This window comes from Sinocyclocheilus anshuiensis, unplaced genomic scaffold (assembly GCF_001515605.1).
Source record: "Sinocyclocheilus anshuiensis isolate Anshui unplaced genomic scaffold, SAMN03320099.WGS_v1.1 scaffold1144, whole genome shotgun sequence".
NCBI classification, from domain to species: Eukaryota; Metazoa; Chordata; class Actinopteri; order Cypriniformes; family Cyprinidae; genus Sinocyclocheilus; species Sinocyclocheilus anshuiensis.
The window spans coordinates 407809-424934 of record NW_015551101.1 but is presented as its reverse complement, the minus strand read 5'-3'; the positions used below and the strand labels follow the sequence as shown (position 1 = coordinate 424934).

General features: G+C 34.8%; 1 protein-coding gene across 1 annotated transcript; it reads left to right on the top strand.

Moving 5' to 3' along the window:
- The first annotated feature begins 1595 nt into the window (after nt 1-1595).
- Nucleotides 1596-13144, top strand: LOC107662749 (endothelial cell-selective adhesion molecule-like). The gene is made up of 7 exons (XM_016452829.1): nt 1596-1832; nt 3154-3355; nt 3439-3594; nt 7279-7323; nt 10462-10584; nt 10663-10792; nt 11908-13144. The coding sequence occupies exons 1-7, from the start codon at nt 1596-1598 to the stop codon at nt 12392-12394; spliced, it is 1380 nt and encodes a 459-aa protein (XP_016308315.1). The 3' UTR covers nt 12395-13144.
- The last annotated feature ends 3982 nt before the right edge of the window (nt 13145-17126 follow it).

Genomic DNA, 17126 nt, shown 5'->3' with positions numbered 1-17126 from the left:
AAATATTATAAAAATTAATAATAATAAAATTATTATTGTTTATTATAATAATTATAATTTATTAATGTAATGATATAAAATTAGAATTCTATAAAATAAAATTTTAATATAGATGTAATATAGATTATTTGTATATATTATACTTTTTTAGATTATTACTAGATTATTATTTCTTATTATTATTTAAAATATCTAGATATAATAAAATTAAATTATACATTTAACATTATAATAAAACAAATATTGTAATGTAGTGATAAAATTAGCTTATTTCAGTTGGTTACTAATGGTATTAGTATTTATAGTAATAAGAATCAGAATCTTTTGGTAAATAGATCTTGTACTAATGTATAGCTCCCCCTGTGAGCTTAATGAGGATAAATGATAAGGAATATGGTTGTTTTAGATCAGTTTCCCATCGGATCCTGTAATCTGGGAGGTTTATCTTTCTGTGAGAATATGAATGAAGGCAGTCCAGCAGTGAAAGCGCTTGTCAAAGGAGACGTCGGTTACATCATCTTTAAATCCAGCTGAGTTTGACTCGTTTCACGTGAGCCCGTAGAATGTGTGGCGAGATTGAGCTGTGGATTGTTGGAGGATTACTAGTCCAGATCCACAACAGAAATTTAAAAATGGAGAGATGGGTGCAGTCTCATGAGCAATAACAAAGCAGTTTGAGGGCAGCGCTCAGCCTAAAGCAAGACGCCGGCGTCTTTACGTCACAGAGAGATTCAGTTTAAAGCTGAAAGTAAAGGGAATATAGCAGCAGTGCAGTACAGCAGCTCAGCTCAGCAGAGCTCCAGCACCACGTCTGTCTGTGAGTGAGGGATCCACAGCCAAACTGGCTGACCAGGACAGTTGGGAATGCTGGGATCAGTCGATCCACCTGCAGCTGAGCAGCTCAGGAGACTTCCTGCCCTGTGAGTGACCTCTGACAGTGGGTGTACTTAAATTAGTCTCCTCAGGGTATCATTTAGCATGTTTACTTCAGTGGAAGCTTTGCATGCGAGCAATAGATGTGCTTTTTAGCGAAGTTAACTTTGTTTTACACTTTTATATTCAGTTTTCTTGCTCTTTGCTCAAACTATCTTGGCAGTTCATTGTTCAATTCAATTCAGTTCAAGATCACATGGAATTAAATCTAGCGTATGATTAAAACGATGAGTGGGCCCGGTGACGTTTTGCTTGACTCCAAAAGAGTTTATTAGGTCAGTAAACGCAAGTCCTAATGCATCATTTGTATTATCAACGTGACCTCTTGTTGCTTATTGAGGAGCTCATTAATTACATCAACTCGTTTTTGAGAGGTACTTTGTACTAAATCCATCAAATGAAAGCATACATCTACATGTTTGGATTTATTTATTGTTTTTCCTACTGTAAGATGCATTTTCGTATACATGCATTGTATGCATACAAAAAATTGTGTGCAATGGACTGCTGAAAAAGGCTTTATATCACCTTATTCATTTTTCAGTACATGATTTTTGGGATCCACAGGGGTTTCAAAGGTTTTTTTTGTTTGTGTGTTTGGCTGGATTAGGAATTTTGCCTTTGTAGGATTATGATTTTTTTGTCAAATGTACAATTTAATGATGTCACCTAAAAGTCAAGTGCTGCCGCCGAACCTGCCCTCTGAAGTCCAGGATAAGTGTCTCAACACTGGCTGTTTCTCTGCTGTCACAGGTGATTCTCAGTGGGTCGAGATGCCACGGAGAGACATGGAGGTAAACATGGGACAAATGGTTTTTCTGGAGGCCTGGTACACCCCCACTACCTCCATCGAGAAGAACGCGGTCATCTGGACCTTCATGGCCAATCACTCCAAACAAGTGAGTATGTTTGGAAACAGCATTATAAAATTCTTAACACATAGAATATTTGTACAACCTGCTATGAGTTTAAACTGAATTTATCAGCAGTGAACCAATATATCATCTGTAAAAGATTGGGTCATGCTTTAAAAATATTATATATATATATATATGTATATCCCAAAATCTTAATGTTTAATTTGAAAATATGTCCATGTTATATATAATTAATTTATTAACAGTAAGTAAATAAATAAATAAATATATTTAACTCAAAATCTTGATATTCAATTTTAACATTTGTTATATATATGTTATATATAGGTCTTACGTCCTGTTATATATAATTACTTATTAACAAAACTCAATTAAATGTATATACATTTATACCAAAATCTTGAAGCTGAATTTTAAAATAAGACTTATCCATGTTATATATGGATAATTTATTAATAATAATTCATAACATTTATATTGAATTTTGATGTTGAATTTTAATTTGAATAAGTCCATGTTATATATAGTTTCAATGTAATATGTAATTTATTCATAATTAATTAAGTGTTTATATTTGTATCTTGATGTTAAATTTTAAAATACAGCAAGTCCATGTTATACTGTATATACATCCAAGTCTATGTTATATATCATTAATTTACTAATAATAATTAATTAAATGTGTATATGTTATATATTTAACCCATAATCTTGATATTGATTTTAGAAGTCTACATTATATATAAGCTATCCATTTCCTGTCCTCCTTTGCTGTCGTTTTGAAAAAAAGAGGGATGGATTACATGATAGAACAATCTGTTGTCCTCCATCAGCAGACTAATAAATTATGTGAACCTGACATGTCAGACCCAGCTCACTCAACAGATGGCTTTCACATTAATGTCACAGGAAGAGTATGGAACATTTGAAAGGTCAAAGACTGCTTATGAAAATACACGTGATGAATTTGATGGATGGGCGAGAAGTGGATTAATTTATCGCTGAGGGTTTTAGATTGAGATGTAAATGTCAGCTAATACACCCTGAGGCATGATAATGTGTCGGGTTATACTGTATGCGCGAGCGAGCTATCACATGCAAACATGTGCATGTGTATGAATGATATTTGTGCTGCTTATCATAATCTGTAGTTCCACTAGTTTCCCTTTGCCTGCTAGCTTATCATAAATAAATGGAAATCAGTCTAATATATGAACTTGACCATCTGCATTTGCTTCAGAGGATTATCTTTAGTATGACAGTTTACCTCCATTATTATCGTACTGGGTACTGCACATGTCCAGTTGTGTGTTAAGGTCTCTCTATGTGTTTTTGACTGCAGGTCATCTCCTACTTCTCAGGACAGATTGGCATCGGTAGCACTGACTTTCGGAGGCGGGTGGGTTTTGCCATGGCGATGCCCTCTGCCAATCTGTCCATCTACATCAATAACACGCAGGAGTCTGACTCCGGGTGCTATCACTGCCACGTCATCATTCCTGGAGCTCCAGGCCTGTCTGGAGAGCTACACCTCAATGTTAAAGGTACATTGGCAAAATGTGGCTATATTCACATATTTGGGGCATTTAACTGTTTGTCTCATGACTTCTTTTTCTGTTTGTTGTAGTTCCTCCATCCACACCTGTGTGCTCTATGACAGGAAATCCTGTACTGAGTGGCAATGTAACACTGAGCTGTAAATCCAGCTATGGCAAACCTGTTCCTCAGTACAAATGGACCAAAGCAGCTCCTCTTTCTGAGGTCTTCTTCTCTCCCATGCAAAGTGAGTCTCCCGCATCTGTATGTTTGCAATTGTCTTTCTTTGTCTGAGAAAAATTCAGGAGCTTTTGTGGATGCATTAATTTAATTTTTGATTTTATCTTTCATACACTAATGATACCGAAAGGTACAATTTTGTTTAATTTGACTGGTTAAAATTGGGTTCATTTAAATGGTACATTACCATTCAAACGTTAGGGATCTGAGTTCCCTTTCATGGGAACTTCGTTTTTTCAATGTATGCTTCAGACACGGGTCACGACGAGGCGTTCCCCATAGCGACCCCTAGAGGACGCAGTGTCTCGTTCCCTACTCAGGGAACCATGGTTACATAAGTAACCTGAGACGATCTTTTTCATTTTACTGTAGATATAGTAAAACAATAATATTGTGATATATTATTGCAATTTAAAATAAATGTTTTTTATTTTAATATATTTTACATTACATTACATTTATGCATTTAGCAGACGCTTTTATCCAAAACAACTTACAGTGCATTCAGGATATACATTTTTTTATCAGTATGTGTGTTCACTGAGAATTGAACCCACAACCTTTACCTTGCTAACGCAATGCTCTACCACTGAGCCACAGCATCATTACGCCAGTCTTCACAGTTGGGTAATCAGTGTCACATGATCCTTCAGAAATAACATTTTAATATGCTGATTTGATGCTCAAGAAACATATCTTATTATTATCAATGCTGAATATTTTGTGCTGCTAAATATATTTGTGGAAACCTTTGATGACCGCAAAGTTCAACAGAACAGCATTTATTTGAAACAGACATCTTTTTGTAATATTACAAATGTCTTTATTGTCACTTTAGATTCTGAATGAAAGTATTAATTTCTTAAAACAAACAAACAAACAAAAAAACAGAGATAAACTGGCAAAAGACATTCAGACTATAAGAAGTGCTCAAATAGCATAATTGTGTGTCAATAATACAATTGAACATTGGCTGTTAAATGAATAGACTAGTGCTGTCAAACGATTAATCGCGATTAATCGCATCCAAAATAAAAGTTTTTGTTTGCATAATATATGTGTGTGTTCTGTGTATATTTATTATGTATATATAATTACACACACATACAATCGCATGCCAATGTGCATTGGCTCGTTTAGTTTACACTCGAAGTAGATTGGTCTCTCTAAGCGAGATCCCAATTCCCAATTCGTCGGTCACCCGACGTGACGTCTCCGTTCCCTCCTTCAGGGAACGAGGGTTACCATACGTAACCGAGACTTTCTTCCTTCTCTACATACATGTACAGTATTAGTGCTTATTTTTTCTTTCTTTTTTTTTTTTTCTATTTAATTTTTTTGTTTGTTGTGAACAGTGTTGGGTGTAATTAGTTACTAAGTAATTAGTTACTGTAATTTAATTACTTTTCCCTTGCAAAAGTAAAGTAAGGGATTACTCTTATTTTTTCTGTAATTTAATTACAGTTACTTCTTATGTAATTGAACGTAATACTGAGTATAGACTGTAGAACATTTATACACAATCCAATAGTGGATTTAACATAAAAATTAACACTTTAGTGTCCAATTCTCACTTTTAACTAGTTGGTAATTAGCATGAATATTACTGGGATATTGGCTGTTTATTACTACTTAAAAAAAAAGCACATATTAATGTCTTATTCTGCAAGACCTTATTCTAAATCCTTAATCCTACCAATACTTAAACTTAACAACTACTTTACTAAGTATTAATAAGCAGTAATTGGAGTATATTGAGGCAAATGTCATAGTTAATAGTTAATAGTAAGAATTGGACTCTAATCTAAAGTGTGACCAGAATAACTTATGTAGTTATCTATTATTTATTTGAAAGAATTAAAAGAACCGTTTCATGTCTATCCTTGTATCATTAATGTTAAGGCTGATATAGGATTTAGAAAGTAATTAGTAATAAGTAATGAAATACTTTTTGGAGAGAGTAATTTGTTCAGTAATCTAATTACACTGTTGAAGATATAATTAGTAACTAGTAATTAATTACTTTTTTAGAGTAACTTACCCAACACTGGTTGTGAACAATCATTTGAGTACAATCATGTAGCATATTTCAAGTTACATACAATACTCAATGCAACCATGGAATATCTTGTACAATTATGTACAATTACCTGGTATGTTTTAACTATAAATTATACTCAACCTTCATTAAATTGTTTCAAAGTATAACCTGTTTTCCTTTTTACAAAGAAAAGTAACATAAAAAAATAAAAATAAAAACTATATACATCCAGGGAGAGATTTTCTTTCTTTTTTAATTGCTTTTACCTGTAGCACAAAATAACTAGATAGAAAATGAATTAGAATATGATTATAGAGTTGTTCTGTTATGATGTCCATTTGTAGACCAACCTGGAAGGCTAATTTACCATGCCTTCCCCCCAGGAATTTCCTTTGAGATTTTGGGAATTTGTGTGCTGGAAAAATCGGTTTTAGACTTGATGTTGCTACTTGTTAACAACTTTAAACCAGTTTTAAAATTCATGTTGTTTGACTGTAATTTATGTTGTAGTCTCTTGAAATAATGTCAACCACAATGCTTATTTTACTCAAAAAATGCTATTTTAAAAACCCATTCAAAATTCCTAGGGAACCTATTGACCCAAAAATGCTGTGTGTTTTAAGGCTTAAAACAAAATAGCTCTATTGATAAATCTTACTAAAGCAAAAGAAAAAAATAATACATTAACAGTATAATATTTTAATAAATTAATGCTTTTATATAGCAAGAAAAATGTATCACAGTTTAAACACAAATATTATGCAGCACAGCTGTTTTCAACAGCAAAAAAACAAATTTTTTTTGAGCATATTTGAATGATTTCTGAAGGATGTAATGATACTGAAAATTCAGCTTTGCTTTGCAGGAATAAATTACATTTTAAAATATATTCAAAAATACAGTCATTTTAAATGGTAATAATATTTAAAAGTTTTTTTTTTTTTAATCGTACAGATCCCCAACTTTTGAATGGTAGTGTATGACTGTTAAATAGGTTTTATCTTTGTTATTGTTGTATAATTTTAAGAGGCATTTCTCTGTTCTCGATCTGTTTATTATCGGGATGAAATTGGTTAGATGCTGTGTAGAGAGGAGGAGTACAGGCATCATTTATCATTAATTTAGCGTGTCTCCCTCTTTGGCCTGAGGAGAGGTGGAAATAGCTCCGTTACCCTCAGATCAGCCAGAGAGACACATTCCCATCTGCCTCTAAACACGACAGGTTTGACCTTGACTGAGTGCCAGGAACATCTTACATGTCTACTGGCATGTTCTCTAAAGTCCATATCAAACGATAAAGAAAGCATGACATATTACAGTTAAAGAAATAGAAAATGTGCATTAGTATCCAATACATTTTCCCCAAATGTATCATGATGATTTCTGTTGACATGTTCGAAATTTGTTTAGTTGAAATACACGGCTGTGCCAGCTGTTCACAAAAGCTGGCTTATACTTATCAACCATGCAGCAAATTTCCTCCTTGATCCCAGGCACGTGGGTCTCCCAGTTTCTCTCCTGACCTGAGAGTCCTGAGGGAGGCGAGGTGCTCAGTAATTCTTCCCTCAGGAAAGACAAACCAATCATGTTCTCCTGGTCATCTGTCTTCCTCTCACCCTCTCTGTGTCACTCTCATCTGCGCATTCACAGAGTGGAGGTCCTGCCCCCAGCCTGTGCTTGTGCTGGGATACCTGGGTAAGGGAATAGACCCTAGGATAGAGAAAACTTCTTTAGATAGACTCAGTAAATGTGCGGTTCACTCTTACAGTCTTGCTTAGTTTATTCCTCAACCCTTGTTTACTTGTACATGTCAGTACAAGAATGATAAAGCTACTTGTACTATCACTTAAAAGTTTGAGGTCAGTAAGACTTCTTTTGAAAGACATGAATACTTTTATTCAGCAGAGATGCAATAATTTGTGCAAAAGTGACAGTAAAGACATTTATAATGTTACAGAAGGTTTCTATTCCAAATAAATGCTGTTTTCTATTCATCTAAGAGTCCATGAATTGGATCATGGTTTCAAAAAAATATTTATTTTAAGTTGTAATAATATTTCACAATATTAGTGTTTTTACTGTATTTTTGAGCAAATAAACACAGCTTTGGTGAGCATATGAGACTTATTTTTTTAATCTTAGTGACTCCAAACTTTTGAAAGGTTGTGCAATTGTTTTCTAAAGTTACACTCAGTATTTTTTAAAGCAGTTTTACACATAAAGTAAGAAATGTTTAAAACTCTGTAAGCCCCTTGGAATGGGACATTTTTACTTGAAGTAAGAATAAATAAATGTCTGACTGTGAATACAATGCTGTTGATCAAAAACATCTTTTTGAGGTGTTATTTTAAGTCAAAGCTGACCGGTGCCACATAAAATCCTGAGTCTTTAAAGATAGTCTTTGTAACATCATTGTTAAAATATTGTACCATATGAATACATAGAAATATGTTTGAAATGTGGCCTAGCAGGGTTTGAATCTAGGGTTATTTCCCGATCTCACCCATCGTGTTCTTCATATCATTCCTCGTCTCCTCAGGTCATGACAGTGGTGGATCATCATTCTGTGAAAAACATGCAAAGTTCACACACTATTTTGAGTCCCACAGAACCTCTAACCTTCACAGAGAGAGGTTTACAATCTGCACAAAACCCCTGTCAACAAAAACGGCAAAAAGGACAAAAACAACAAAAAAGCTTAAAGCTTGATAAGCATTTTTAGCAATCAGCCATTTGTATCAATGTGTGTCAGTGAGATTAGAGTGATTCAATATCCCAAGCATATCAGTCTAAAAGCATATCAAACATCATCCTACCCCTTTCATCTTTTTTGTTCCCTACCATTGTTGAAATTATGAATCGTGTGGTGCTGTACTACTGTATTTGTGTGTCTTGTTAGAGAGCTAAAATCAGACCTGTGTCTCGTAGTTTATTCAATGCAGAAGCAATACAAACTGAAGGTTTTTATGAACTGACCAATGAAGTGTTGATTTTATGAAGCCAATCATTTCAAGTTACACTTCATTAGTATAAAAGTGCCTGTGAAAGACTGGGGTCCCTGGGCGCCTGGCCTCGGCTCTGGGTCACTGAGGAATTTGAGTTTGGCTGCTCATCACTGCAGGCCAATCAGTGTGTGGACAGAAGCTACAGCAGCAGATGGTCGACTGCAATCTCTGCCAACACTGTAATAATGGCAGAAATGTAATGTTTGTTCTCTGTCTTGTTGGTTTTAACTTCTCATCCTTCTTGCCAGCATCATGCAGTGAAAATAGGCGTAGTATTGTCAACATAACTGTAGCCAAGTCGTTAACACATACGTCTCATATATGTGTCAGTCATCATGACAAAGTGCTCTCATAAATAGGGATTTCAAAGGATTACACTCTTATTTACTGCCTATGTCAACATCTTTCATATAAGGGTGTTTCTTCAACTGTGTGCACTTTTATGGCCAAAATGTTTTTTATTCTTTTTACTTAGACTACAAGATTATTAGCTTTTTCTTATATGAAAGTCACTTAAAAAACAGTTTTGGAAACTTTTTATCATGCCTTCATCATTTACCTTTGCTATTTTTTAAATGCATTTTATGATTTTTTTAAATCTTAAAATATGAATGAAATTTCAATTTTCCACAAATTATAGCTGTCTCGCATCATTTCCACAAACCAAACTAATTTGCCCCTTTTAATAAAGTTTTTTTTTAATAAAGTTTTAAACTTTTAATAAAGTTAGTGTGCTTGTTTATTATCAAACCGTGGTAAGCATTTATTATTTTATTATTTTCTCTTATGATGTATGTATTGTACATGCAGTGTTAGGAAGGTTACTTTGGAAATGTAATAGGTTACAGATTACAAGTTACCCTATTTAAAATGTAATAAGTAGTATAACTATTTCAATTATTAAAGTAAAGTAATTGATTACATTTGAATACTTTTTTGGTTACTTTTCGAAATTTCTAAAGAATGTTTTCAACTGTTAATAATTTTCAGACATTTAAACCAGGCAGGGTTACTTTTACAGTAATACTCAACACTGATTACTGTCACACTTTCAAAATCCAAAAATATAAAATTTAAAAAAAATGCAATAATTTAACTTTATAGCACACAGCCACCACAAAATCAGACTTTAGCACCTCTTTTTTACTTTGAGATTGTTCTGAGGTTAAATACAGATTTAAAATCATAACAAGAATAATTTAATAGGGTTAGGGTTTTTAAAAATCAAATCTTTGCATAGCTATGACAGGAAACACTGGCATCTATAACAATGCCTTGGGAAAAAAAACAGTCCTAAAAAATAAAGCATACATAACCTGAAATAGGAAATAAAACAGTTATCAATTATGATATTTACAGTAACGACAGGAGTAATTGCTGCTGAATATCCAGCTTTGCCATTAGAGGAATAAATTACATTTTAAATATATTAAAATAGTAATAAAATAATGAATTGTAATAATATTTCACAATATTACTGTATTTATTGTGTAAATACCTTAGTGAATATAAGGTATATCTCTATATATCTTTCAAAAAAAAAAAATTCTTACTGACCCCATACTCTTGAATGGTGGTGTATACAGTTTAATAATGTTAGTGAACAAACTGAACTGGTGAGAGTGGGAAAGGTATTTTTAAGGACATTTTAATTTTTCCTCCGGAACAAAATTGCCTGTAATTGAATAAACACCCATAAAAGTAGAATAAGCAGTCACAAGCTACAATAGGTCACAACAGCTGAAAGATAGATACAAAGATGTGAACTCTATTGAAAATGCATTTGATGTTCAATTATGATGTTATGAATGTTTGGTTCTATTTTCAGATGAGAGGCAGGGCACCCTTCGACTTAGCAACCTCACCAAAAGCATGTCCGGCAAGTATGTTTGCCGCGCCAGCAACACGGCTGGGACTGACAGCTGCCACATCAATCTAGAGGTCTCCACCCGTAAGTATCTTTCAAAAAGATTGATGCAACATTCTATATTGTAGATTTCAGCACTCACTGTTCCTCTTGTGGCCTCAGCTAACAATGCTTGGGTGATCGCCGGGGCCACAGTGGGCTCCGTGGTGGGTCTGATGGCTCTAGTTTTATTCCTGATCTTCATCCTGAGGAGAAACTGTGACACAGAAGAGGAGATGGCCAATGATATCAAGTGAGCATGTGTCTTATATTTCTAATATTGTATTAGGATATCTGCAGTGTTGGGGAGTAAGTATTTACTTGTAATGGCATTGTGCAATTTGATTACAAAATAAATGTAACTGTAATCTGCAACGGTTACTAAGAAAAATGTGTAATTAAATTACAGTTACTTATGAAAATGTTAATGATTATGAAGAGGGTTACATCTGAATACTTCTTGTATTAATATTTACTATTTCTTGTTATGATTTTAAATCTGTACTTAAAGGGTAAGTTCATTTTCATTTTTGGGTGAACTAACCCTTTAACCTCAGAACGATCTCAAAGTAAAAGAGGTGCTAAATTCAGATTTTGTGGTAGTTGTTTTAAAATTAAATTATTGTAATTTTAATTCAAGTGATGAAGGATTTTGAAAGTCTGACAGTATTCATTGTTGAGTCATACTGTACCCTAGTGAAAAGAAATATACTAAAAAAAGGCCTTAATGTCTGCTAAATTGGAACAACTAATTTTGTACTAAATGCACTTTAATTGTGCATAAATAATGCTACAGTCCAACTAAAGATATACTTAAGTATATTTGATTGCGCTGCAGTGGAACTATTGTGCTTCAGGTACACTTTAAATATCTTGCATTTAAAGACCGATATTATTCAAAGATCATACAATCCACATCAATAGTGGCATTAAAACACATTTTAGGCTTAATTTTAAGAAATAGTAGTCCAAATAAAGTTGAATTATTTTTATATCAGTAAGTCTCGAGCGATATGTCAGTAAATATGTTAACAGATTTGAACTATACTTCGTATGAAATAAATACATTTTAAATATATTACTTTTTACTAGGGTAAGGTTAACCTGCCTGATTTAAATGTCTGAAAATGATTAACAGTTGAAAACATTCGTTAGAAATTTAGAAAGGTAATCAAAAAGAAATCAAATGTAATCAGTTACATTACTTGAATAAAGTAATTGAAATAGTTACACAACTTATTACTTTTTTAGTAGGGTAACCTTTTTAAGTAGGGTAACACTGAATATTTGTATTTTATTTTTGCACTTCATCCATAATGCTACAGATTAGATGTGTGTATTACAGTATGTGCTTTCTATTGCTTTAAGGGAAGATGCACAGGCACCGAAACGCGTCTCCTGGGCTAAACGCGGCACAGGATCGGACATCATATCAAAGAATGGCACATTGTCCTCAATAGCCACCAGCCCTCCTGCACAGGAGCCTCAGCATCCACTCCAAAACAACCATTACCCATACCCCCCTGGTGCCTCGGACACCGCCTCCATCCTCACCACCTCTGGAAGCACAACCACATACCGCCTCCACCCAGGGGAGCCCAACCCACTACACGGCCTGCCCGGATACAACGCCAGCGGCACAGCAAATCACACACACCGCCACCATTACCACCATGATCGCCATCACACTCCTGCAGTCCTCAATCCCAACAGCTGCTCCACACAGAGGACTGAGGGGCCGCAGCCGCAGACCCCACGCCCACTCAACATGCCTATAAACTCTGCCACCCTGTCCCGCATGGGGGCCGTGCCCATCATGGTGCCCACCCAGAACCACGCCGGGTCACTGGTGTAACGGCCCTCAAGACTAATAATGTGCTAACGACTAGACAAACGTATGTGGAGAAGGGTATCGACAAATGTGACGATAAATTTGGCTAACTTTTTATGCAGAGTAAAGTACAGTAAAATATAGTTACATGTCGAAAAAAACACCTTTGATTTGTTTCTAAAGTATTACATGTTTTTTAATGAGCTTAATCTGTGTTTTGATGCCTAAACACTCTGTGAAATTCTTTTTGTCATCTTTTCGAACCGTTTCACTGACCGAGAACAGTATTTTGTCAGTGAGTTATACATTATGATGGGATGCAGATGTCCACTTTTTGTAACAGTTGTGTTTATGGATTCAGATTTGTCCAGTTATTTTCAGTTAAATTTATGACAATAATCTTGAGTGTTCTTGTGCCTCTTGTGCCTCCGTTTCTCTCAGGAGTTTTCGCTTTTTCTGTCAAGCGGTTGACAGATTTCTGAAGCAGAGCAGGTTTTATTTCAAATGTAATATTTTCTGACCATTCAGACGAGTTAAGAAATTTAGAGAGAAAAGGGAAGACTGTAAAGTAGAAAATAAAATGAGAGCCTGTGAAAATGCTGTCTTATGATGTAGAGCATAAAACAAACAAATGCCAGTGTCTGCCATGCTTGTTTACTGGAGCAGGAAGGACTCTTAATTTGTAAAACATGTGATCATGTAAGTTACATGGAAGTGTCCATTTATTCATTCGCGTGTTCATGAAAATTTACGATAAACTAGCCTTGTGGTTTAATGACTTGAATATCGGAAGCAATGTTTTTTTGATAATAGTGTTAACGCTGAATGTTATTGTGAATATTCTGGTTGAAGATATTGTTTACTCTGTAATTAAGCCTTTTCTACTTATTTTGTTATTTTCAAATTGGCATTATATGGAATTGAAAGCATTATACAGTAACTGTCTACATGATGGAAGCAGAGATGTAAGAAACGGGTTCAAAGTGGAAAATGCCTCAGTGAGGTTCAAGTGTTTAAGTGGTGGTGCTTGTTTTGATTACTTACCATAATGTTCTGATTATTAAACCAATGCAAAATTGCAAAAATGCATTGTAAAACATTTTTTAAAGAGTTAAACTAGCACATCTCTTTAATGTGGCATTTGATTGACCCGGCATTAAACAAATTTTATTAACAACAAGTATATTAAATATTAGAACCAGACACTTTATTTTTGCTGCCACATTTGTCTTTTTTTTCCAACTTCGTCTACAGGAGTTCTCAGTTTGAGATCCCGGACGAGCCCCCGATTTCTACTATGGCCATAACAGAAATACATTTTTTTCTTGTTGGTATCATGAGAACCAAAATTGTTTTTAAAGTAAGTATAAAATTAATATTCAGAATAATATTGGTTGTCATAGAAGGCTATTGAATGGCCAACTTTTTCATGGGTGGTTTTGATGAAACATTTTATTTATCCTATATGAAACAACTGTAGAAATAGTTTGAACATTACAAAAGCCAGATGTTAAGTCCCACGGGGGGAAAAAAGAGATTTTGGCTGAAGTTGGCATTTGAATTGATACTAAGTTACTCTTCTAGGCCACATGTCTTTCAAACATGGTCTTCTGATAAAAATTATGAGAAAATACACTGAATAATCACTTTGTTATTGATGCAGGCTATTTGGCAATCTGCCACTCTTACAAGGTAGACCAATGTAACCACGTAATGAGGAGATCCTTGGGAACAGAGTTAGGGAGTTTTGGGGAGAGTACTCCTACAATAAGATTAGAGGTTAAAAACCATATAAAAGTGTGAGTTGGTAATTTGTTCTGCAGGCATCTCAGCTTTGTGGTTTCTTCCAATAAAGTCTTATTTTGTCTTCTGGAGCTCCGAACTCCTAATATTTTTGCAAGACTTTCTCCACTACTTTTTTTTTTTAAACAATTTGAAAGAAAAAGGTGCTTTAGTGAAGAACAATAAGAAGTGTTTAGTCACACCTGCCTCCACTTTTTGCAAGCACATTCTGGACGTTGTGCTTTCTGTTAGTCAGAGCCGACCATTTATGATCTGTTCTTTATCTCAGTGCAAGGACAACTAAATATTAGACGCATAATGGCATATGGTCACATTGTCCTCACAACCAGCATTTTGTTCCAGTACTTCGGTGAGTAATTCCTTCACTCTTTTTATTAAACATTAATTTGAAATGGTTTATAATTAGTTAATAGAAAATTCTGTTTCATAAATATACGAGTAAATATAGATTTACTAATATAATAAACATTACCCTACTGTTCAAAAGTTTGGTTTTGGCAAGATTTTTTAATGCTTTTGGAAGTCTTGCACATCAGGGGTGCAGTTATTTGATCAAAACTACAGTAGAAAGGGTAATACTGTGAAATATAATTACAATTTAAAATGACTAATGTTTTCTGTTTTATTATATTTGAAAATGTAGTTTATTCCTGTGATGACAAAGCTGAATTTTCAGCAGTCATTACTCCAGTCTTCAGTGTCACATCATCCTTCAGAAATCACTCTAATGATTATCAATGAAACAGTTGAAAACAGTTGTGCTGCTTAATATTTTTGTGGAAACTGAGACACGTTTTTTTTTTTCAGGACTCTTGTTTTTCTGAAACTTTAAAAGAACAACATTTGTTTAAAAATTTAAATATTTTGTAACATTCTAAATGCCTTTACTGTCACAAGGTATAGAGATGTTCTCTTTGTACAGATGTTCAGGCAGTTGTGGTTAATTAATTAATTAATTAATTAAATGTATTAATTTATGCATTTAGCAGACGCTTTTATCCAAAGTGACTTACAGTGCATTCAGGCTATACAGATTTTTTTTACCAGTATGTTAAGCCCTTTGTGTTTGTCCGGTCGGGGTCATCGGCTGAGCTGACCTGCACGTATGACACACACGCCTCAGAGGGCTTCACCCTGGAGTGGCATTATGCCGTTTCAGGAACTCCTGCCATCCAAGCCAAGAGGGTGAGGACTCCTGTATTTAGAGTCAGTTACAATAAACCACCACATCTGATCTCAATGTCCTGTTTGACACAGGTGCTGTACTACAATGGGAGGCTGTACTGGGTGAACTCTTGGGAGGGAAGGATGGCTCTCGTGCAGAACCCTCCAGTGTCGGGCGTCACTTCTGTCAGGATCATCAATGCTGATATATCTGATACTGGGTTGTATATATGTGTGGTCACCAACCCCAATGACTGGTCCAGCAGCGGACAAGGTCTGATCAACCTCACTGTGCTAGGTAAGATGGATCATGGATTTCAAACTTTTTGATACCATAGACCCCCAAATATAATAACCTCCTGTGATATATTTATATTTATGTATTAACTTTTACATATTTATTTTTTTACATTTCACACTATTTCAAGCTTTTAAAATTGTTCTCTCCATCATCAGCTCCTCCATCTGTGCCAGAATGTTGGCTGCAGGGATACTCCTTCGTGGGGAATGATGTGATTCTGATATGTCATTCCTCTCAGGGTCACCCAACACCAATCTATTCATGGCACAGAGAGCAGAACGCAGCCCCTCTGCCGTCAGTTTTGTTGAAGGTAGGAAACAATCAGCTGCTGCTGTAACACTCAATCTGGCACCTGAAAATAATGCACGGATGGCACAGATTCGCTTACTCAACTTTTCTAAAGAGCCAAACAGGATTATATATAAACACAAACCATTAATGATTTTAATAAATCCAAAAATCCAAAAAAATTAAAATGTACTCACCCTCAGGTCATCCAAGGTTTAGATGAGTTTGTTTGTTCATGAGAGCAGATTTGGAGAACTCAACTTTTCTAAAGAGCCAAACAGGATTATATATAAACACAAACCATTAATGATTTTAATAAATCCAAAAATCCAAAAAAATAAAAATTTACTCACCCTCAGGTCATCCAAGGTTTAGATGAGTTTGTTTGTTCATGAGAGCAGATTTGGAGAAATGTAGCATTGCATCACTTGCTCACCAGTGGATCCTCTGCAGTGAATGTGTGCCGTCAGAATGAGAGTCCAAACAGCTGATTAAAAACATCACAATAATCCACAAGTATTCCACACCACTCCAGTCCATCAGTTAACATCTTGTTAAGCGAAACGCTGCGTGTTTGTAATAACCAAATGCATCAAAATGTTTTATAGTAATTAATTAATAATTATTTTTTTCATTCTTTTGTGTCTAAGAATAAATATTTAAGTACATCTCATTTGCTGTCAGTAAATTGTACATGTATATTAGTCATCAGCCACCTTGCTAGATATCTAGATATCAACCTTTAAAAATCCAATACAATAATAAAAAATCCCGTCTCATTTGTTCTTCAGATCATCACACAGGTTCTCTGAAGTTGCACAACCTGTCTGATACCTTCGCTGGAACCTACACATGTAAAGTGTCTAATGAACTCAGTCAGGCAGAGTGCAGCGTAACCCTCAGAGTGACCTGTGAGTACAACACACACACACACACACACACACACACACACACAGCTCTAAAATCACTGAATACTGAAATCATTTGACATGGTGTTCTATTGATAGATGCTGCTGTGATTGGCAGAGTGTTCATGGGAATCTTTCTCGTTGCGCTGTTGATTGGAGTAACGGTCATATCTATGACACATGGAAAAAGGAGAAGCACATCCAGAAAACATGCAAAAGAGCATACACTCTTAAAAATAAAGGTGCTTCACGATGCCATAGAAGAACCTTTTTGTCTAAATGGTTCCATAAA